At 42.9% G+C, this 22,751-nt stretch overlaps 1 protein-coding gene across 1 annotated transcript in view; it reads right to left on the bottom strand.

The window, feature by feature from the left end:
* Positions 1 to 21,062, bottom strand: part of LOC128814387 (connector enhancer of kinase suppressor of ras 2-like) — a 169,928-nt gene extending 148,866 nt beyond the window's left edge. The window contains exons 1-2 of the mRNA XM_053990187.1: positions 21,022 to 21,062; positions 20,691 to 20,764 (exon numbers count right to left, since the gene is read on the bottom strand). Coding sequence (XP_053846162.1) covers positions 20,691 to 20,764; positions 21,022 to 21,062 — 115 coding nt within the window. The remainder of the gene's footprint in view (positions 1 to 20,690; positions 20,765 to 21,021) is intronic.
* Positions 21,063 to 22,751: the final 1,689 nt, after the last annotated feature.

Genomic DNA, 22,751 nt, shown 5'->3' with positions numbered 1-22,751 from the left:
ACCTACAATGTTTAAGAAGCCACATGTACCTTTAATTTTTTTTCCTAAAGGACAAACTTATTTTAAAAATAAACATTAATATCTGAAGCATTATTGAATTCTTGCCAGCAGCCAGAAAGAGCTTAAAAAGTCAGGGAAAAAAGGACTTCTTTTGAGATGGAAATTAACTCAGTAAAAACGATCAGATCTGCCAAACTGGTAACGTGATGACTGGGAATTTCAGTGGTAAGCAAAACCAGTCTTCATTTTTCAGGCAGATGACCCAAATGTCAAAGGATTGTATTAAATCACAGGTACTTCTTTGGAGTGAAGTCCTGTTGGTGAGAGAGGTAATTCCTCAGGCAAAAAGGCCCAGCCTATATTCTGAAAATTGGCCAAGTCACTCTTGTGAAATTCAATGTGAATTGTAGATGTTCCTAATTGAGTCAAATTAACTCAAGAATTAACACCCCAGTGAAGATGTTGTAGACGCTCAGTGGGAGCTACTGACCACAACAGTGCACCAGATGCACCTGAAGTAAACAACACAGAAAAGCAAACAACTGCGTTATAATTCTGCTGCAGATTACTTTTAAATCTGGGGTTTTTCCTTCTGGAACTGAAAAATTATGTGGGAGCCTTTTCTATTTAGGAAAAGACATATCTTGAAAACCCATGGACAGAGGTACATTCTGTCACTTGTGTTTCTGAACTGACATTCCCTGTCAAAAGGGACGCCCAAAAATGTCTGAGGAACCACCAGAGAACCAGCCAGAAGCTGCCCTGGTCCTGAGGATTGTTCTGTGGGATTTGAAATCCACTTCTTCAGCACAGACAAATGGTTTTGTGCAGCAGTTGTTCATCTGTGCCTCCCCTCATGACCTCTCTGTCTCTCCTTTTTGCAGCCTCACCCCTAAAAGCCCTTTTGCTGCTGGGATCCATTCGTGCCTCTCCCAGAGCTTCATGTTCCCACTCCGTGACACTCAGCACAGCAACCCCTTCTGCAAAGTGCAGGGCCCATTTATAATTTATGTCTTTGCCTCTCAGAACAACCACGGGGTTTTTTGAGGTCCTGTTCTCACTCCAGCTTCGAGCCTTCGTTGTGGGAAATCCACTTTGCCTGGACTTGGTGCATTTCTGAAAACCTTTGTGAACTGGTGATTACAGGAGTTGATTCAGCTTCAGCTGAACTCTGAATTCAGCTGCTGAACTCAGGAGGAGCAAGATCAGGCATTTTAGGAAGAGAACATGCCCATCAGCCTGCATTTAGGGAGAATTCTGAGATGCTGCTTCCTGTGTTTGAAGCACTCCCTCTTCTGAGACAAAATGTACTGAGGAACGAGCCCTTGAAACTCTGTGTAAAATAAACAAATAATCTTCTGGAATCAAATTAGTTACCATTTTATTCCTTTTTTTTTTTCCTCCCACTTAATTGCTTACTTCCATTTTCTCCTGATGGAACACTTAAAATGGAGCTGTTGGTTGGAAATTCAAAAAACTGAAGTGAAAATTGTGTAACTCAGACTGTGTTTAGTGCTCCACATTCTCACTGTGCCTTTTAATTTTGTAACAACCATTAGTGGAAGGGCTGACAAATGGTAGAAACCTGGAGAAAAAAGTGTCAGAATAATTTCTTGCTCTTCTCTTTCTTTTCCCCTACAAATGAAATCTGTGAGATTACATCAGTGGGAAAAAATAGAATCAAGAGGGAGAGTTGTGATGGAAATTCCTATAAAATCTATTCTGTGATTAGAGGCATCATAAAGTGTATATCATAAAGTGAAGAAACACAGGGGATTGCCTGGAGTTTTCTTTGAACTCAGAGGCATCAACTCATGGCAGTCCAGACAGCTGCATTCTTTGTGAAGTGGTAATCTTTTCTGATATATTTATTACAGAAAAAGGGAAAAAATATGAAATGCACTTTTTCAAGTGAAAAAGAGACAGGCTGGGTAGTGTGTTTTGAGCTAAAACACAAAACCAATGTGTTCTCTAGATTAATGAGCTAATAAAAATCTATAATGCAGGGAGTACCAAGAGAGAAACCAGCACATTTTACACATTTTACATATTCTGTTAATGTCTAACACTGAGTGGGATTCTGTGTCTCAAAGATCTGTGCAGTGCAGGACTGATAAGAAATTAAGCATAGAACTTTTATTAAACTGCAAAACCAAATATTTCTGTGCCTAGGCCTGGTTATGAAGTTCTCCCACCCATGGGAAACAGGAGAATGGGACAATTGGCAAAGTTCTTGGCAATATGAAGCAACAGCCTCTGAAATCATTCTGGTTTTGGATATCACCCATGGCTTTAGTTCTGGGACTTCCACACCTGCAATTAATGCATGAAGAGACCATTATCTGCACTGTCTCAGTGGTGATCAAATATATTGTTCCCTGGAAACAGGAAAATCACTTGTTATCCTGGCCCTGAGAACGAGGTCTCCTGGCTCTGTTTCACCTCCTCAGTCCCTTTCAAAGGCCACAGAACCCTCCCACTCTCCCAAATTCAAGTGGCCCAGGAGCTCCAGCTGCTGCTGTGATCCCCAGGTGGCACCCAAGGAAAGAGTACCAGAGTCTAGCATTAATTACCTGTGCAGGTTTCAGAATTCCACCTTGGGATCTGTCACAGTGTCAGATTCTCAATGTAGAAAGAGAAGTTTGACTGAAGAGATGTGCTGCTCTCCTAGAATAATGTTCTGCCTAAAATTCATTCTTTCCTTCCAAAAAAGCCTATCAAAAAGGAACCCTAAAGAGTTTTGACAAAGCTGATGACAGTCAGAGCTTTTCCAGGGAGTTCTGTGCAGAAGATTCTTCGTTTTGCTGCAATTCCCCTTTGTGGTGCTTACATTTATTGGCTTAGTGCACTTGTGGAAGGGTTTTTGGTTTGTTTTGATGTTTGTTTGATCTTTGCAACTCCAGTTTTTGAGAATGATCAACATTCCAGGCTGGCACTTTCTGCACAGGCTCCTGCAAAGACCCAGCTGTATCCTCCCCAAAGAGCTGGCTGCTCAAACACCACGCTCCAGAATTGTCCATCTGTCTGTCTGATGTCTTCCTCAGGCCCTCCTCCTCCTTTCTCATTTCCATGCTGATGTCAAGTTGTTTTTAGGGATGACACCCAAGCAGCCTGGGCACATCCAGCGCTTGTGTTATGTAAATGTGGGGGAATCGCTGCTGCTACAGAGCAGGTCCTGATTTACTGAAAAGCACCGAGACTGAGCGGCTTTGCCGAGCCCTGTGTGAGGGGAATGCTAAGGAGCCCATCCCATCATCCCCATCCATTCCCTAAGGAGCCCATCCCATCCATTCCCTAAGGAGCCCATCCCATCATCCCCATCCATTCCCTAAGGAGCCCATCCCATCCATTCCCTAAGGAGCCCATCCCATCCATTCCCTAAGGAGCCCATCCCATCATCCCCATCCATTCCCTAAGGAGCCCATCCCATCCATTCCCTAAGGAGCCCATCCCACCACCCCATCCATTCCCTAAGGAGCCCATCCCATCATCCCCATCCATTCCCTAAGGAGCCCATCCCATCATCCCCATCCATTCCCTAAGGAGCCCATCCTGTCATCCCTGCTGCACTTCCCATTCTCCCTCCTTTTCCAAGCCAACCTGGATGCTGGGAACTGCGTGCTAAGGAAAACCTGACCCCAAGCTGGAATCAGTCTGGCAGCAATCAGTGGCAGCTCATCATTTTTATTAACTGAATTGGCTCTTCTCTTTTTTTTTTTTTTTTTTTTTTTTTTTTTTTTTTTTTTTTCTTCTGTATCTGCATCTTTTTTGAGGCTGGAGCCCCTAAGATATCTGGCATGGAGGTAATTTGAAAAACTCCAGTCCTGAATTTGAAAGGAAAACCAAGTTTGTTCTTTCTAAGAGGAACATACAGGTAATGTATATTTAAATAACAAAAGTATATGTCTAATGCATAGTTTAAGATACAAGGTTAGATCTTGAAGCAGTGAAAATGTGAATTAATGAAAGAAAAAATTAAAATTCACTAAGACTGTGAGAGCCCTATTAAAGGGAGTTTGCTGGAGTCAAGGAATTTCTGCTCCAAGCAGTTTTGGGATCAGAGCCAAGCTGAGCCCACAGGTGGCTGGAGGTTCACGGGAACAGACAAACGATCACTGCAAGAGCTCTTTGGGTTCCCAGAGCCAGGGCAGGGTTTGGCTCAGCAAGCTCACAGACTTGACTTTAACTCTTGTTCAAAAGGATAAAAAAAGTGCCTTTGCCATCGGGCTCTTCAGTTCCACCAAACCCTGCTGATTTGTGGAGTTTGTTTGGTCATGGAGACAAAATCACAGGGAATAATTCCATATTCAGGGAGGGGTCCCAGGATCTGAGTGGCCCCTTCAGTGCAGGGGCTGTTGATGTCACCCATGGGTGAAAAAAAGTGGTTTGAATAATCTGACAATAAAAAATAAAAGTGGATTTTCCTTGACGTTGTATGAGGCATTTGCTTTTGTTTCTGAATCAGTTTGGTTTTATAAGCAGTTTGTGGGATCATATCCCTGTCCATCATTTTTCCTAAATAAATCCAGAATTCCAGAATGTTTTGGATTGGAAGGGGCCTTGAAGCTCACCCAGTTCCACCTTCCTCTATCCCAGTTTGCTCCAAGCCCCATCCAACCTGGCCTTGGGCACTTCCAGGGTGGAACATCCCAACAAAAATTCCATTGTAACTCTCGGAAAGAAAAATTTTCTAACTTGTTGCATCCTTCAAAATAAATGAAATATCAAAGCTGAGCATGCAATGCTGGCAAAAGTAGTCTGAGTAGTAAAATGTTTCACTCCATTAAAACTTTTTTTGGTACCACGTGTTAGAGGAAATTAATGTTTTTGTTGAATTTTGTTTTGTTGAATATACTGAGTTTTTAATCCAGCAGTGTTTCTTCAACATAAATAAATACACTGAAGTATTTAAATGCTTTTGAATTCCAAGGGATTTGACACTCCCAAGTGTAATTTCAGCCTTTTAAAATTTATAAATATTTTATAAAAATACAGAATATATCACGGTTTAATTACTTAGGATGACTTATCCACTTTCTGAGAAGTTTTCTATAATTGTTACTCACTTTTAGCATAGAAAAATGTTGTTATATCAAGAAAGATGATCCCTACCTCCACACTTTTATTTTTTTTTATTATTATTTTATTTTATTTGCATCTTCTTGTTTTCCTCACCGTCTTTCTCAGCCTCAACCTAATGCAAATCAAGGACTTAATTTGTATGCAATACTTTAATTTCAAGGCCTGTAAGATGACACTGTTAAATATTTGCACTCTGTATTTTTACCAGCAGATTCTTCATCAGCCACATATTTCTGCAGCAGCGAATTTCAGCTGAAGTCAACGGGCACAGATTTCTAACTGCCACATAGAATTTCAGTTTTCTTCCTGAATGACCTGCTTAAAATAATTAGCTTTTTTCCTTATGCTGAGCTGACAGCTACCTGGGAAACAGCAGGTGCTCTCAATGTTAATAATGCTGTGCAGCCCAAGGCCTTTTTTCCTTAAATTCTTAGCATAAAGAAGATTGCAGCAAAGTCATATTTGTTGAATAAATTGTGAAGATGTTTCAGCTTAACAGAATTAGAGAGGAAATCAAAATACACAAAGCAAGGAGCAGAGAATTAATATTGTATTTTCCCAGAGGCTTTGGCTCCCCAAGTGCTTGGTTTGTGGTGCTGAGATCTGTAAATGATTCCTGGTTAATGCTGGGCTCTGAATTAGTGCTGACCCAGCAGAGGGATCTGTGAGGCTTGGCTGTAGACAGGAATGTTCTCCATGGCCTGGGGGTAGCTCAGCACAGTGGTTGGGTGGAGCACCCTCAGGGGTGTTATGGGATTTTTGAAGGAATTTTGAACGAGTTAGAGATGGGACCTCTGGGCTGGTTTGGATGATGTGGATTTTTTTTTTTTTTTATCTTCTACATAGACAGGAAGGGTGAGCTCAGCTCACATTGTTACTGCAGGGTTCAGAAGGTCACAAGACCCCTAGTTACAAGACCTTCTAAGGATTTACTGACCAATAAAACAAGGATATTTATGTTTTTGACCCAATCCATTTTGCCTTATGGACCCATGCTAGAGTGTAAGCTTTCTTAGCCAATCATGTTATGACACACAAACTCAGAGCACTGCATTCTAATCTCCTTGTTTACTTTGTAATGGCTTTTTTTTTTCTCTATCTTAAACTCTAAAACTCTACACTTTCTTTCACTTAACACATCTCTGCTTTAACTATAAATCCACATTCTCGCTTCTGCCACCTGAGTTTGGAAGCCTTTTCCAAGGCCTCGGATCAAATCCTGTGTTTAATTCTAAGCTTTGGCTCAGAGGCCCAAAGTTCTGAGAATTCCCTTCATTTTGGATTCTGACATCTGAGTTTGACTGGACCAGGACACGCCTGCTCACGCTGCAGGTGACAAAGTGCTGTAGCCAGGCAGGCTCTCCCCGAGCCCTGGCAGAGGAAAGAGCACCCACAGGACCAACACAGGCACCCACAGCTTATCTGGGAAGTTCCTGGACCAAGCTGATAGTAAAAGGGTTTTAAAATCATGGGGGGATTTGGGGAGTTAGAAGGAAAGTTAGGCTTAGGAGGCGCTGGGAAAATACCCTGGGAAAGTATAGGACTTGTACTTGCTAGAGCTGCACCTGTGTAACCAGGATATGATAAATGATATAATTGTTAGATGTGATGATTGTTTAGTAATTAAATATAATTATTTTTAATTCTAAGAATAATCATGAGAAACTGTGGTCAGAAGCTTGAGAAAAGATCACAAGAGATTCATGCTTGAATAAGATCAATGTATACAAGAGAGCAATATAAGTTTAATAATTAATATGCAAGTTCTATAACGATAGAATATAAAATATGTTCAGCTCGAAAGCCATGTGGGAGTCAGATTTGGGTCTGTACCCTGATTCCCAGAGCTCTGCAATAAAAGCACCTGCATATAATCACACTCTGTGATTCTGTGTGCTCCTGAAGGCTAACAAAGCCACACTTATCACCTTGTCTGGTTCTCCCCAGGACCACGGGGCTTCCTGCTGGCCCGTCCTTGCTGCCACCGTGTCACTCCCTCCTGACACCCCCAAAGTGCTCCCTGAGCACCTGCACCAAACCTTACACCAGGTCAGAGAAGCTGGGAAGAAATCCTTGACTGTGGAGGTGGTGAGGCCCCAGGACAGATTGTCCAGAGAAGTTGTGGACTCCATTCCTTGTTCAGCTTGGACAGAGCTGGAATGACCTTCCCTCATTCCAGTCTGGACAGGGCTTGGAGCAGCCTGGGACAGTGGAAGGTGTCCCTGCCATGGGAAGGGTGGCACTGGATGAGCTTTAAGGTCCTTTCCAACCCAAACCATTCCAGGATTCTCTGATCAGAACTTTCTACTGAGTACATCCATTCCTGGCACTGCAGTGCAATGTGAATCCACAGCATACACACATTTAGAAGAAAAGACAATTTACCACTCAAAAACCAGCGCTGCATAAAACATTTTGTGAAAGTGACTTTTGAAAGCTGTTTGCTGCTTCGAGCATGTCCCAAAGAAGTAAACTCAGTAGCCTGACAGGCATTGCACAGTTTTAGAGAGCTGTGGGGTATAACAGGGACAGGAAGGTTCCATTCCAGAGGGAAGCACATGGAGCACTCCTGAAGGCCTCGATTCTATCATTAAAAAGACTTTTTCCTTGTATTTTTGTAACAACTATCTAATGATTTCTAACCCATATGCTTGTACCAGATGTCTGAACCTTCACAGGCCAAATCATATTTATTCCTTCAGACAAACCACTTCATATTACTTAGTAATAACTCTCAGGATCATTATTATCATTCTCATCACTTCAAATCCAAACACAGCAAATATGATGAATAACATGCTTCAATTTTTCCCCTTGATTAATGGGCTGTGTGTGTGCACAAAACCACTTCAGTCTGGAAGATGTGATTTCCCTGGTGAAGCCATTGCTGGCCAGGTCTTTCCTGGAGCACTTTCTCTGCACTGGGTGCAGAGAAATGCACCCTAAATGAAACTTTCCTGTGCTACAGATGCTAAAGGTATTAATTGCCATTTCTCTGCATTTCGCTGTGTCTTCCTGTCATTATTAAGAGCTGTTACTCTTAAAATACTTGTGAAACACCTGCAAAAGACTTGTGAAATACCTGTAAAACTCAGAACCTTTATTTGCATCTACTCTGTTTGCACTTCAGCCCCTAAGAACTCTTTCTGCCCCTTTAGCAATCCAAAACCAATGAAACACTGGAGTTTTGCTGTATTCCAGAGCCAAAAAAGAGTTAATAGTGCACAATGTAGATAAGGCTGCCATTACCCTTTGACAGTAAATATTGCTTTGTGCTGGGTTGGCTGATCTGATAAGGAGCAGAACCTCCCAGCAGCAGGATGCTGATAATGATGCTGCCTCTACCCAGCTCCTCTCATCTCAGCAGCTCTGAACTCCTGCACACAGCCAGAGTGGTCCTTTCCTGAAATGCAGCACAGGCTGGAACGTGGCTGTCCATTAAAAAGAGAACTGCTCGATTCAGTGAATGCAGTGCAATCCTCGCCCGGGGTCTGCAGGAGGGGACCAGGCCACAGCTTTTAACATTGGTTTTCAAAGCATTGTGACTGCTTTCCATCACCCCGGCCTGCTGGAATCTGTTTGGATCACAATATCACACACTTGGATCAGGGAAAAAATGGAGATACCACCATGATGCTTGGTTTAATAAAGATTTAGAAAAATTATCAGTTTCTGAGCTGTAAATCCCATATTTACCTTTACATCAGCGTGTCCATTTCCAATTGGATGTCCTGCAAACCAGAGTCAGTGCACCTGTACATAAACAGTGCTTTTCACTTTCACAGAATCACAGAATCCCAGAATTATTTGGGTTGGAAGGGACCTTAAAGTCCATCCCATTTCACCCCTGCCATGGGCAGGGACACCTTCCACTATCCCAGACTGCTCCAAGCCCTGTCCAGCCTGGCCTTGGACACTTCCAGGGATCCAGGGGCAGCCACAGCTTCTCTGGGCATCCTGTGCTGGGGTCTCAGCACCCTCACAGCCAGGAATTCCTTCCCAATATCCCATTTACATCTCCCTTGCTTCAGCTTAAAGCCATTCCCCCTGTCCTGGCACTAAATGTCCTTGTTTAATTAAAAATTTCAGTTGCATATCTGCCTCTGTGTCTTTTATCAGAATTCATTTCAGAATTTGTCCATAGCAGTTCCATGTCTTTTTTCAATTTCTAGGATATCTAGGGAGGTTTTGCTTCAACTCCTGTTCACATCCTCCTCATCTATAAGCATTTATTGATTTTTAGAGCCAAACCAACAAATAAAAACACAGGAGTGGGAAATGGGAATTGCAAAGAGGCAAAATGGAAGATAATGGAGGTTGGAAATGAGGCTGGCTTTAACAAACCCTGCTTTAACAAACCCTGCTTTAACAAACCCTGCTTTAACAAACCCTGCTTTACTAAACTCTGCTTTAGCAAACTGTGCTTTAACAAACCCTGCTTTAAAAAACTCTGCTTCAACAATCTCTGCTTTAACAAACTCTGCTTTAACAAACTTTGTTTTAACAAGCTCTGCTTCTCTGCTAGTTAAAATCAGTTCTACCAAGACAACCCTTGGTAGATGACTACAATTTTTAAAATAATAAAAAAAAAGAGAACACACCAGTGCATGACTGCACTGTGATCTAAAGTGTCCCTCAAGAATATTTCCTAATTAAACTGCTTGATCAGTTTTATTACCTTAATCAGTGCAGCCAGCCTGCAGGGGGGACTGACACTTCTGCAGCAAGGATCCTGCACTGCACGAGTGGATTTATTTTCAGAGCTCTCTCTCTCTCTCACCAGCCTGACTTTTGGGCCAGGTTTACCTGTGTGTGAGGTTCACAAAAGTGAGCTTAACTTCAGCCAGGGTTAGGAGACATATTGCAGAAAATTTAAAACCAAAAAATGCTCTTCTTGCTGTGTTTTATGGTGCAAGGGGTGCTGACAGTCCTTGGGATTGAAAACAAGACAGATCACAGTGCATCCCAACTGTAAATACTATGGGATTCCTAATTCTTCAGGAAAAACCTCAGTTAGTGCCCCATTCCTAAGGTTATTACAGGAGATTAAGGAAGAAAACATAAGTTATTTTCAAGTACATAATTTCCAGTACTTTTGAGGCATCTTGTGAATTTATCTCAGAGCATAACTGATCATCTAGATATGCAAATCAAGATTATTTGCCAAAAAACCTTGACTACAGGAAGTGGTAAAATGTCCTTCAGACCAAAATAATATGAAATAATCTTACCTTCAAACTCCTCTGTTCTTCTGGGATGCTTTTTAGAAACCTTGATTATTTTTAACTCTCAAAAAAAATCACAGTTCCTGTTTCAAACTGTATTTGGCCAATATCTTAACATATCCACTACATGGATATTTTTTCTTCTGAGAAATTTGTGGGTTTTCTCTGCACCAAATCTCAATTATGCAAATTCTGTTATCATTTTGGGAATGCTTAGTCATGGAGCTTCATTACCATGTTTTTGGGGATGGTAACTGTGGAAAGACAGTGGCTCCAGAAGAATTAGTGATGGTCTGATAGTCAAATATAAATTATTCTGGGATACTTTGGACTGCTCCAAATTGATGATAATTATGTTATCAGGCATGGATGCCTACTAGAGTTAACCATAGGTGCAATTTATAAATTTATATTTTTCTGCTCTTCCACCACTGTTGGTTATTTCATGATGGGGACAAACAGAGACTGTTCCAGGATGGCTTTAACATTGTGCTACAAGGGTTCATTTTGTCCTTTTATGTGACAGTCTGCCAGTTTGCAGGCAAAAAAAAAAAAAAAAAAAAAAATATATATATATTGTCTATCATTTTCCCCTGGAAAGATGGGATATTCATGAGATTTGAAAGAATAATTTGATGTGAATTTCAGCAATTCAAATCAAGTATGACATTGGAGGGTGAAAGGAAAGCACAGAGCACTGGGGTGAGCAGAACTGGACAGCTTTGGTTCACTTGGAATTCCTGCCTGGATGTCCTGACGTGGAAGCTGCAGAACCACCAAACTCATATTGGGATATTTCAACACCTTTGATAAAATGGCAAAAGCTCTGTGGAACTGACTCATTCCAAAAGCCAGGATTCCTCATCTACCAGCATCCTTTCATTGTAAAAGTTGATCATAAAAGAAAATGGAAATATAGAAAATGTTTTAAGAAAGAACTCTGCTGGTTTGATACCAGAGGGGACCTTCTTAATGAAGAAACTACAGATCTACCTTCAGATAAATAAAATGTGGCAAGGGGGGGACACACAAAGAGCCACCCACAGAAAATGGGGAATAGAAAACTCCTTTCCACGTGCTGAGTGATATTGATGGCTCTTGGAATGATTCACAGATTGAATTAAAACACTTTCATGGCAGCATCATTTGAGCAATTTGGTTCCTAGTTAAAGTATTGCCTCATTGCTGATATGCAAATAATGATTGCTGCTGCTGCCACAGAAGGCATTGGTAATTTGGCCTGAGAATTTTCAGATAAACAAGAAATATTTAATATGATGTCCCAGTGTATATTTCTGTCAACAGGTGATGGCTTCCTTTGCACATTTCCCAAAGTTTTTAAGTCCATAAATGAAGGATTTGAGAAGGATGTTCCTCCATTTTTCCAAGATTTTTTTAAACTAATCCTTTATCTTTCTTTTTCTATCCTATGTGGAAATTTCCTGACTATTATTCTAATTTATCTTTTTTGTTACTCAAATAATTATTTGTTACATTTTTGGATGGATTATTCATTAGCTCTCTTCATTCTCCAGAATTTATTTCTGCAAGAGCAGCATTGCTGAGCTACTGCCCTAAGTGGATCCATTTCTATTCATGTGACATTCAAGTAGTGAATATTCTCAACTCTCTTGGTCTTGAACTTCTCTTACATTACATTACTCTACCTGTTCCCTCCAACCACATGATACAAATGCAAATTTCAAGGGTTTTTTCTTTGCTTTGAGTGTCTTTTTCCTCTTGTAAACTACAAAGTTGGGTTTTTTTCTATAACTAAGGGAATTTCTCAGTGTGGCTTGGCAAAGAACAATTGAAATCTCTTGACAATGGGCAATTAAAGTCTCTCTCAGTGTTCTGTAATTGAGGGCATTTTCAGGATGAGCTCATTGTTGGTGCTGAGTGATCAGTGAGAGATGCCTGCAGAGGTCTCTCCTGGATTTGGGAATGTGCAGCACATTCCCGTGTGGTGTAAGCTCATGGAATCCCAGACTGGTTTGGGTTGGAAGGGACCTTAAATCCCATCCAATCCCACCCCTGCCATGGGCAGGGACACCTGCCACTGTCCCAGGTTGCTCCAAGCCCTGTCCTGGCCTTGGGCACTGCCAGGGATGGTTCACCCACAACTTCTCTGGGCAAACTGTGCATCCCTCTCCACTGGGCAGGATTCCATCATTGGATACCACTGCTGAACCTCCCTCACATCTCCCAGGGAAGCAGCATTTCATGCTCTGAAAGAGAACTGAGAAGCATCCAGGATATTCACAGGAGATTTTAGTGAAGAATCAGTGAAACAGCAACTTTTGCCTTCTTTCCAGCTGCCCCTTCAAGCTCCCAGGAGCTGTGCTTGGCTGCTTGAGGCTGGTGATTTTCACCTCCCTTGGGATTTTGGATGCACTTCACTTTCAAATCACTGCAGTCCTCTCCAAGATACTCAAAGCTCGAAAATTCTGATGTTAAATGAACAAATTCCTTCACAATCTAATGCTTATTGTCCATCTCATTATGGAAAAGGCAAGAAAAATGCTGCTGGAGAGAAATGTGAATAAACAGGAGAGAGGCAAAAAGGGAATGGGGGAAGCTGGTGGAGAGAGAAAGAAGTAAAATGCTTTAATTCAGGTGATCACTGGCATGTCTGAGCTGCCAGGCTGGCACCCCTGTCTGCCTGCACTCAGAGAGAGTTTTCCATGTAAAAGAAGCAGATGTGCCAAATGAATCTTTTCTAGAGCTGTAGCAGTTTTCAGCACACTTATAAAAAACACAATTTCTGCCTTAAGAACTCCTGAAATCCCTACTCTTTTTCTAGGCTTTGTTTGGTGCTTAGAATGAAAAAAGATGGACATATTTGTAGGGAATAAAGCTGAATGTATTTTGTAAAATTACTGGCTGCTACGTTTTTATTTCAAACATGCCACCTACGTTGGAACTAAAAATGCTCCACAGTCTTTTTATAATTCATCTTTGCTGGAAAACAGTTGGTGGGGAATTTGAGTAGGAAAACCCAAACATTGCATTGGCCTTGAATCCTCCTGAGCATTCTCTGCAGAGGGTCAGTGAGGATATGTTTTGGGAGCTGTTTGAGTGTTAGCTAATCAGAAATAATTTCATTTTGATTCATCACTAGAGCCCTTCACAAATAAAACCCCATAATTTTTCCTCTCTCTGAATCCTTTAAGAGTAACTCCTGAACCTTCCCTTTCTAGCTCCTGCCCTCACTGCAATGGCATCAGGGAAGAGAAAGTCATGTTTACTAAAAAACCTAAACTGCAAAAGTAGCAATTGAAATTAGTAATGCAAAGCAGCATTTAGAAGATACCATCAAAATCACTCTGGGTGGAGAGGATGAATGTAGATTATTGCTCAGCAATATTTGATACTGCTGTGGTTTATTCAGTCAAATGGTTCATTTAATGTCAAGAGAGTCACTAATTTCAGCAGCAGAGCCACAACCTCCTTTTCTGTCAGCGTGGCAGGACAGCAGTTCTGAAAGGATGGCACTAAAAGGATAAGCTCTGTAGGTGCTAAAACAATTTTGCAAAAGGACAAATCCCAATTTACTTTTTGCTTTCCTTTGTTTCCTTCATTGCAAACAGAAGCACAAGACATTGAACCCATCAGAGTGAGACATAACAAGGTTTCTCAGGCAGGAATATTTCTTTAGCCAAGCACAGTGAACATTTAGAAGCATTCCTTGAGGACAGGCCCAGGAAACAAGGAGCTGCCTTCCCATGGGGTCTGAGACAGGATGTGGAGCAGGGATTTGCTCCCCCATCTCTAGGCAGTGTTTCCCATGCACTGACATGATAGTCATACTGTATTTTTCTGCACAATGCAATGTTTCTCAAACTGCTTTCCAACCCAGGCAGCCAGGAATCCTGCAGCACTGAAATCTTCTGCTCTTTTCCTAGGAAATCCACATTTTACAAAGTGGTAGCAGTGTTACACACAGCTCTCAGTGTTGTGGCACGTGGGCTGATGTCAATCCTGCCCAAGGAAGGAAAAATTTAAAAATTGGAAAGAGTGGGGCCAAGAAAGTCTGGGAAGAAACCATGAAAGCATCTTACTGCTGAGCAGGATCCAGTGTCTTTGCAGCTTCCTGGCATACAGCACCTCATTTAATGTGGTCTGAAAGTGTCATCCACAGCGGCCAATTTATCCTGAATTTTGCTTCATAAGGTGAAACACTGTGAAGTAATGGAGAGCTGGAGAAGGTTGAGCTCTTCTGAATTTGCATTGCCACTCTGCCCTCCCTGGGATGGTCAGGACTGGGAGAAAGTTGGGGATTTTGCATAATTTTAACAGATGGTAAAGGTTACAAGGCCCAGCAAGGCGTGACACATTGTCTGACTGCTGATATTAAGCTGCAAGACAATAAAGTAAATTTCTTTACATAATGACCTGAAAGATTAGTTACGCTTGATAAATGTGACTTGAGAGACTTTCATTGAGCTCAGACTTTTCTCTGGGAGCAGAATTACATTTCTTAAAAAGGGCTGAACGTACCTGCTTAATAGATAGGGAAATTTCAGAATACAGTCCTAAATAACCTGATAATAAATACAGGCCATTAAATTGCTAAATGTTGCTGAAATCTTTTATGGGGATAGTGCTAATCCAGTTGGTTCTTGGAAGATATATAGACCAGTTTCTAACTGATCCTCACAGTGGAGTTAGTGAAAATGAGGTAATAGTGATAGGGATGCAGAAATACCTCAGCCAAAATAATTTCCATAGAGAATTAGAGATAGACTTGATTTAGGAAGGTCTTTGTACAACATTTAGCTGTGGGCCAGCTGGCAATGACCCCAAGCACAGCTGCAGTTACTGGGAGGACACAAACTGGAGCCGTGGGCTCAGCAAAGCGTTTTGTTGTCCCTCCAGGCTGCCAGTGGTGCACAAACTGAATTAAAGCTGTAACAGTCAAAGCCTTGAGGGCACTGGCTCTTGGTAATCCTGCCAGTCTTTTGAGCTCTGTTTCATACCTTGACCTCTGGGGCAGGGGGGAATGGAGGAATGGGCCTTTTGGGAATGTTGGTGGAAGTGGAGCAGGTCTGGGTTCACTTCTGGGGCTGCAGCTCTGATGATCACCAGCTCTGCTGCTCTCCTCGTGAAACACAGCAGGAAAACTTCTGAGCTTTAGACATTTGGGCATCACCTCCCGTGGTTATTCTGGGAAATATAAACTGTGAAATATCCAGGAGGAAGCCAGAGCTATAATCTCTTTGGGACTTTTCGCATTTCAAAGATGAGAGTGATTCCCACGCAAGAAACCATCCCAAGGTCTTGTCTGAGCTGGTAGAAGCCTTGAGAAGACATTAGGTCACTCTGCTGGGGACAGACAGGGCACAGAAACACTTCCAGAGGGACACTGGAGCTCTTCTCAGTTGTATTCAAAACCTCCTACAAAGGGAATGGCCCAACCTGCCTGGACAGCTTATTCCAGCACTTAACTGAGCCGAATATTGGCAACTTGTTCCTTGAAATCTGACCTTTAGCACTTACACTGCAAAGCTGTCAACTCTGAGGCAGGCTCTGCTGAGCCTTTAAAAGCAAACAGTTTGCAGCACTCAAGACTTGTTCACAAAATTCATTACTGAGAAGCATTAAAGTCCCAAACTTGTGAGAGAAATCGGGGAGGAATTGCAGCCAATTCTGATTCAGTGGCTTCCTACAGACAACTGGAAATGTGGTGCCAGTGGAACACAGGAATCCAAGGGGGAGCCACAAGAGCAAATTGTTTGTTTCAGTTGTACAAGTGGTGAGAGCAGAGGAAAACAGTGAAACCTTTACTTTAGAACAGCTTGGAAATTGAACTCTTATTCTGCATTTGTGGTGGCTCAGGTCTCTCCCAAACATATTTGTCTTTGGAAAGAGCTGAAAAGAGGCTATAAAACCTACATTTTTCTAAATAAGGGATGACCTCCGTTATCTACTCCAGTTTCAAATTGCATCTGGTGGAATTGTGCTCCTGCATGATGGGATTCCGAGGTCAGGAGGGGGGATCAGGGAAGCCAAGCATCACCCAGCTCAGCACCTCCAGGGCTGCTTTTGCAGTGGATCACAATATCCAGCTGTGCTTCCAGCACGTTCTGAGATCTGATAAATAGGATGTCCTGCAAAGAGAGGAGGCTCCCTGGCTGTGGCACTGCTCCAGCACAGGTAGTGATCTAATGGGAAGGGAAGGAAGAGGGAGAGGGGTTTGCCGGAGCCCGGCGTGATGTGAATGTTAACAAGTCCTCTCACGTCATCAGCTTCCCTGCTCTCCTCTCCCTCCCTCCCTGCCTTTCCCTTTCATGAGCCAGCCTGAAATCAGGGAATTACATGCTAAGGAAAACCCTTCAGCTAAACATATAATTATTCTGCACAGGATCAGTGCAGCATAGTTAATCAGTTTACCAACTGAATTAATTTTTATTTTTTTTATGTCTACATCTCCCGTTGAGGGTGAAGAAATTCTGTGTTTAAAGGGGAAAAAATGGCTCGCAGTTGTGAAATGAGTATCTACAGCAGAACATTTATTAGGAGAGAAACCTCCACTGCAGGCTGTTTTGGCAGACAAACCTGTCAGTCCCCAGGACTTTGAATCACAGACTCTGTGTGGAGTTATTACAGGTCCTTAAGGAATAGCTGGTTTCCCATTTTAATTTTCAGCTGTTCAATAACACTGCATTCTCTGAAAGTCACAGCTGTATTTCATTGCATTGTATTTCATTTCATTTCCTTGGTCTGCTTTGAAAAGTGAGTATTTATTTGGACAGAGGTGTCACTTCCCTGTAAATGAGTTCACATTTTAAATGACCTACTTGTAAACTGCTCCCCTTAGGAAGTACAACATCTCCAATGCTCTTGCTTGTAAAAGTACAGAGCATTCCCATCAGATTTTGCCTCCAATGGAAACAGAAACTCTCACTCTTTTGTTAATTCAGTAAGACATCCTAGCTCCCCTCTGCACCCCAAACCCCCAGATTCTGTACAGGACTCCCCTGCTCAGACCACGTTAAAATAGATGGGTTTGGGTTTGGAGTGTTCACTGATAACCTGCAAAGTGTCCCTGAGTTTCACAGGGAGCTCCTGCACCAAAAAGCAACAAAAATCTCCAGGTAAAGCAATCCAGATGCACATCTTGGAGGGCACTTTGCCATTTACTCCCATTAATATGTTAAACCTGATCCAGGGAAAAGTGACCAGCTGGAAACCACTCTGACCCTGAAGGCACTGGGGAGCTTTATGGGTAATGTTTGTTTGCCAGTGGGGAAATGTGAGCAAGGCAAAGGTTTTTCCTTAAAAAAACCCCTTTCTTTTGGGTCCATAGAACATATCCCCAGGAAAACAGGTAAGTTATGTAAGAAATGGCTGCAACCAGGGAAAACACCTGAAAACCATTTGGAGATGTTTAACATTTTGGAAAATTTGGGGGAAAAAAGAATACTGACTAAAAACTGTTGCTAAAAATACCTCCCCAATTAATGTTGTCAGCTCCTTTGAAACCTTCCCTTTTAACCACATCTGCTAAACTTAACAATATATGTTTGTATAGAGACAAAAGTATCCAGAGTTTTAACTTCTAGAACCTCTGAGAGCCTCAGGAATCAATTTCCCCAGACTTGCATGGCCTTTTCAGGTTGTCCACACCATCAGATGCAGTTCCCTAATTGAATTCCAGTTGAGCGCGTTCCCCAGAAAGGAACTGTGGATAAATACAAGATGCCAACTTGTCATTACAATGTTCCTTAAAGCCTACCAATTTTTACTTTTTTGGCAAGTAACATTTCCTAAAGGAAAAGAACAGAAGGGTGTCTCCTCTTGGGGGGGGGCTCAGGCTGCAGCTGCTGCTCTCATCGGATGCTGTAACCAGGACACGTTCTGGGGACCTGGGTCTCAAACCATTAACATCATTTCCGTGGCTTCCTTCCATCTTCTCTACAGTTATTTGATGCTTCTGGTACTCACTGCTAGTTAGTTTCAAAACATGGGCTTTGCTAACAGATTTTAGGAATAAGTTCTAATGGCTTCAAGGGATATGATAAATGCAAGTTTTAAAAGCATGTTGCTATAATTTCCCTGTGAAATGTGTTATCATTTACAATCTCCACAAATAAAACTAACTGTCTACATATTTTTAAGCCCCCCAAAGGTACATTACAGAGGCAATATTTGTTCCATTGTTTATTAACATGTTGCTATCTACAGTCAAGCTAATACTCATTCCTAAAGTGGCAATTTTTTGAAAGTGTCTTTGATTTATCTTTTAATGCTGAGAAAGAAGTGACCTTTCAGAATAGAAGAACTACATAAAAGGTACCTTTTCACTGCAAATCACTGCCTGTGCAGACCTTCGACCTCCCTGGCACATGGATTTAGCAGAGTGACTGCAGCCAACAGAGCTGAGCTACACAACACATGGAAATTACAGGCAAACAGTGGCCACAGTTGGGCAATTTTTGCAAAGCAAGGTAGTTGTAAGTAGTTTTAAACTGACTCCAGTCTGCCATTTGTGTGGGTTAGGTCTTTGGCTGCAGCTGAACAATGAATCTGCAAAGGGATAAAAAGGAGGCTTGTAATATTAACGTGGGGAAAATGGACAAATGTGCAACTTTCCTCTTTGTGGATGTGCAGCTCTCATGCTACCAAGGAAAACATCAACGTTGTGAATACTTCAATGTTCACTGCATTATATTTACTTAAGCTTGAACACAGAGGCACAGCACTGACAATGCTGCCTACTCCAGATATCCCTGTGGATGGTGCACTGTGCAGGCTGGTATGGAAATCCAACTGTCAGGCAACTCCAGACATTCAAAAACCTGCTGCTTGTATGACCTTCCTCCACTGCACATCATGGATTACTGGTCCCCAGTATGTACTTAGTTTGCATCAGGAAGGATAAAAAAGTAGCAGGAAGTAATTTTGAATTTAGCAACAAGTATTCTACATGCTCTGACACCTAATTTACATTATAATTCAGGTAAGGAGTTAAATTAGCAGAGTGCTCTGTCCACTTTTTAACTCTTTTATGTACTGGGAATGAAGGTGTGGGTCAGATAACTCCTCTGTAAATACATGAGGATTTGCTATCACCTAATGACATTGGAGCCCGGGAATCAATTCGATATCTAAAGGTTTAGGATCCATCCCAATGACCTGCTTAAGCCCTCCCAATTACCCCGAGTTCCCAAAGCCTGAGATACAAAGTGCATCCATTCCCCTAGACACCGTTTGCTTCACAAGACTCTGTGCTTGTAGAAGAATAATTAGCTGATAATGGCAACGTGTCTGATGAGCACCAAAACAGCCCAATTTCAGCGAAGTGTGGAGATGTAGCTCAGCAAAATGAGACCAGAACCATTCCTCTGTTAATGAGAATACTTTGAAAGCTTTAAGGACATTCGAGTGGGCATCCAATTCAACCCTCCCCTAAGTTCAGTCACCACATCTCAGGAATGATTTCCATGAGTAACCTACACCCCAAATTTGCACCTCTTCTCCTTATATAACAGAGATCCCCCGTGGCAGGAATTATTTGTCTCAAAGACAGGCAGCTCATCAGAAGCACTGTATAACAACACTAATGCATCCCACTGTGGGAATACATTCTCCCCCCACTCCGGAGAAATTTAAACCACTTATCATCAGAACAATCCCTCGCCCTCCCATCCATCCCGGTCTGTTTGCAGCACAGCCGAGCATTGTCAGGCAAAACATGTCACAGCTGACGGCTGTGTTGTGAAACTGCGAATGTGCAGGGAAATCATCATTCCTGTCAAGTTATCCCGGCGAGTTTCCCCGCGGAGCCGCGCTCAGCCCTGCGCCTTCCCACGGCTGGCGCGGACGCGGAGCCTCGGACACGCGGCTGGGCAGCCTGGACAGGGCAGGACACGTCCCTGGAGGAGCCTGGACAGGGCAGGGCACGTCCCTGGAGGAGCCTGGACAGGGCAGGGCACGTCCCTGGAGGAGCAGGATGCCTCAGTCCAGCCCCCGGCTCCTGGTGCTCCTTGTGGTACCCAAAACTACAGACAAGCGCTGCACAGCCACTGCATCAGATCACCTGATATGAGCAAACCAGACCTAATCAGGGCAAATTTAAAGCAGCCAAACATCCCGGCGTTACCCTGTGCGAGGCATAATGGAGCCGTGAGACACAAACACTTTGTGTCTGCATTGTCCAACAAACGCAGTTGATCCCTGCTCCGTTGTCGGCAGCAATTCCCACAGCACAGCACAGCTCCAGCAGCCTCTCCTCAGCCCTGTCTCTAACAAGTACTGGGCAAAGCAGCACAGGGATGATCAGAACTGAATAAACTCTTCCCAAAACAAAGAATGCGAGAGCACGGATGCAAATCGCCAGGATCCAAAGTACACACAATACACGGCAATAAACGATCCTACCTTTCATCCAATCCACTACTTGCTTGGGCGTCCACTTGCTAATAGGTTCCATAACGAGAGCCATCATCAGATCACTTTATCATTCACACCAAAATCAGGGGGAAAAGGAGAGAAAAATTGTATCAGAGCATGGCTGGGCTAGGAGAGCTGTCGGATTTTACAGTGCAGTTCAAAGAGAAGATGATGCTTTGTCCCTCCAGGTTCCTCCTGCACTGATTCAGTAATGTATAAAATTACACTGCTTGATCAGCTCTGGCACCTCCCCCACTGCACACAGCCTGCAACACCCGGAGCACCGAGCCAGGAAATGGTGCAGTACAGACTTACTTACCAAAGCCTCTGCCCGCCGAGCCACCGGCACGGATAAAACATGGCATTACACACGGAGCGATCCACGCCGGAGCCGCTCCGCACGCCGCGCTCGGCGGAGCTGCTTTATTCCAACGAGCCCTGGGATCTTCATCAGGGAAAATGTCACTACTGTAACTTGATAGCAGATTGTCTTGGCTTCATTGTGAATATGCTGACTGTCACTCGGCTTAAAGTGAAGATAGAAACGTCAGGATATCGCCTGGCATCTGGCAAAATGCTGAGCATCTCCATCTTTACAATGCGAAATGTTGCTGGAGTCTTGTACTGTGTAATCATGTAATTCAGAATGTCAAACACAGTATGAAAAGTCTTACCCAAGGAAAAAACTACTGGGAGAAAACTCTTTTTTTTTCCTGGCCACATTCAGAGGCAGGATATTTCCTCCTATGAGCTGCTCATTTTGTAGGGAGAGAATGACAGCATCGAGGAGGCAATTTGTACTACTACAGCACTTTAGGATAGACAAGTACAGCAAGTATTTTGACTCTCAGTACTGGGATCATTAGTCAATGTCTCCCTTTTGTTATGAAAGAAAAAAAAAAACGTTTTAAGTATCCCTAATCCCGAAGTTTACTACCCTTCTGACAGATGAAGGTGAAACATTTCAATGAGACGTGCCAAACAGCACTTTTTGGACCCATTTGTGACTCTCTGCGCCTCATGCAGCACAAATTCTGCATCCTGTGGCTGAGAAGGTGCTGCAGGCTCCAACCTTCTGTCTGAGATCTGCAGCCCCACTATTTTATGTTAAGGGGAGAAACTCAGAGACCAGAAAAAAAGGCAGAACAAAACAGTTCCACCTTTCTCTTCAGTGATCTTTCCTCTCTGCCTTTTTCTCCTGCGCTGCTCCAAGTTTCCCAGCACATCGGGGAAGAGGATGGTGATGTTCTGCTCCCCTGGGGCTGGGTTGAAGCCCCCAGGCTGAGATCTGTCCTCCCTCTCTCATATGGGGGAACATGAAATGCCAATGGAATCTTTATCACAGAATCCCAGGGTGGTTTGGGTTGGAAGGGACCTTGAAGCCCATCCCATTTCACCCCCTGCCATGGCCAGGGACACCTTCCACTTGCTCCAAGCCCTGTCCAGCCTGGTCTTGGACAATTCCAGGGATCCAGGGGCAGCCACAGCTTCTCTGGGCACCCTGTGCCAGGGCCTTCCCACCCTCCCAGGGAAGAATGCCTTCCTAAAATCCAATCTTAACCTACTCTCTGGCAGTTTATTCTCTACTCTTTCAAGGCTTTTTGTTTTCTATAGTTAAGGATGCAGACAGGCATCTTTCCCCCCACTAAAGCATCTCCAAAGAGATGTGCCATTCTCAGCTCAGTGATGCACTCTATCCTTTTTTATTTTTCTTCAGCTTTGGGAAATAGTGTGATTAGTATTCTATGATGTATTTGGAGTGCTCAGAGCACAGATCTTCTTTACAAAAGGATTCACATCAATTCTCCTTCAAGAAGGCTGAACAGCATGTCAGCTTCCTCTCTGAGTTTTGGGAGACCACTTTCAGTAGCTTTAGTTCTGTCTAAATAGCTGTTTACAATGGACATCATAATGACAAAGCTCTCAAAGGCACAATACTTCTCTTTTTAGGCAATAGTGGGCTAGAATTGAGAATAAATATTTCTATTAGCTATTGGAAACTGTACAAGTTGTTTGGGGGCTATTCTTTCTTCAAATTCCTAATTTTTT

The sequence above is a fragment of the Vidua macroura genome, chromosome 14 (assembly GCF_024509145.1).
Source record: "Vidua macroura isolate BioBank_ID:100142 chromosome 14, ASM2450914v1, whole genome shotgun sequence".
Classification (NCBI taxonomy): Eukaryota; Metazoa; Chordata; class Aves; order Passeriformes; family Viduidae; genus Vidua; species Vidua macroura.
Note: the sequence above shows the minus strand (reverse complement) of the source record. Positions and strands in the feature narration are given on the sequence as shown.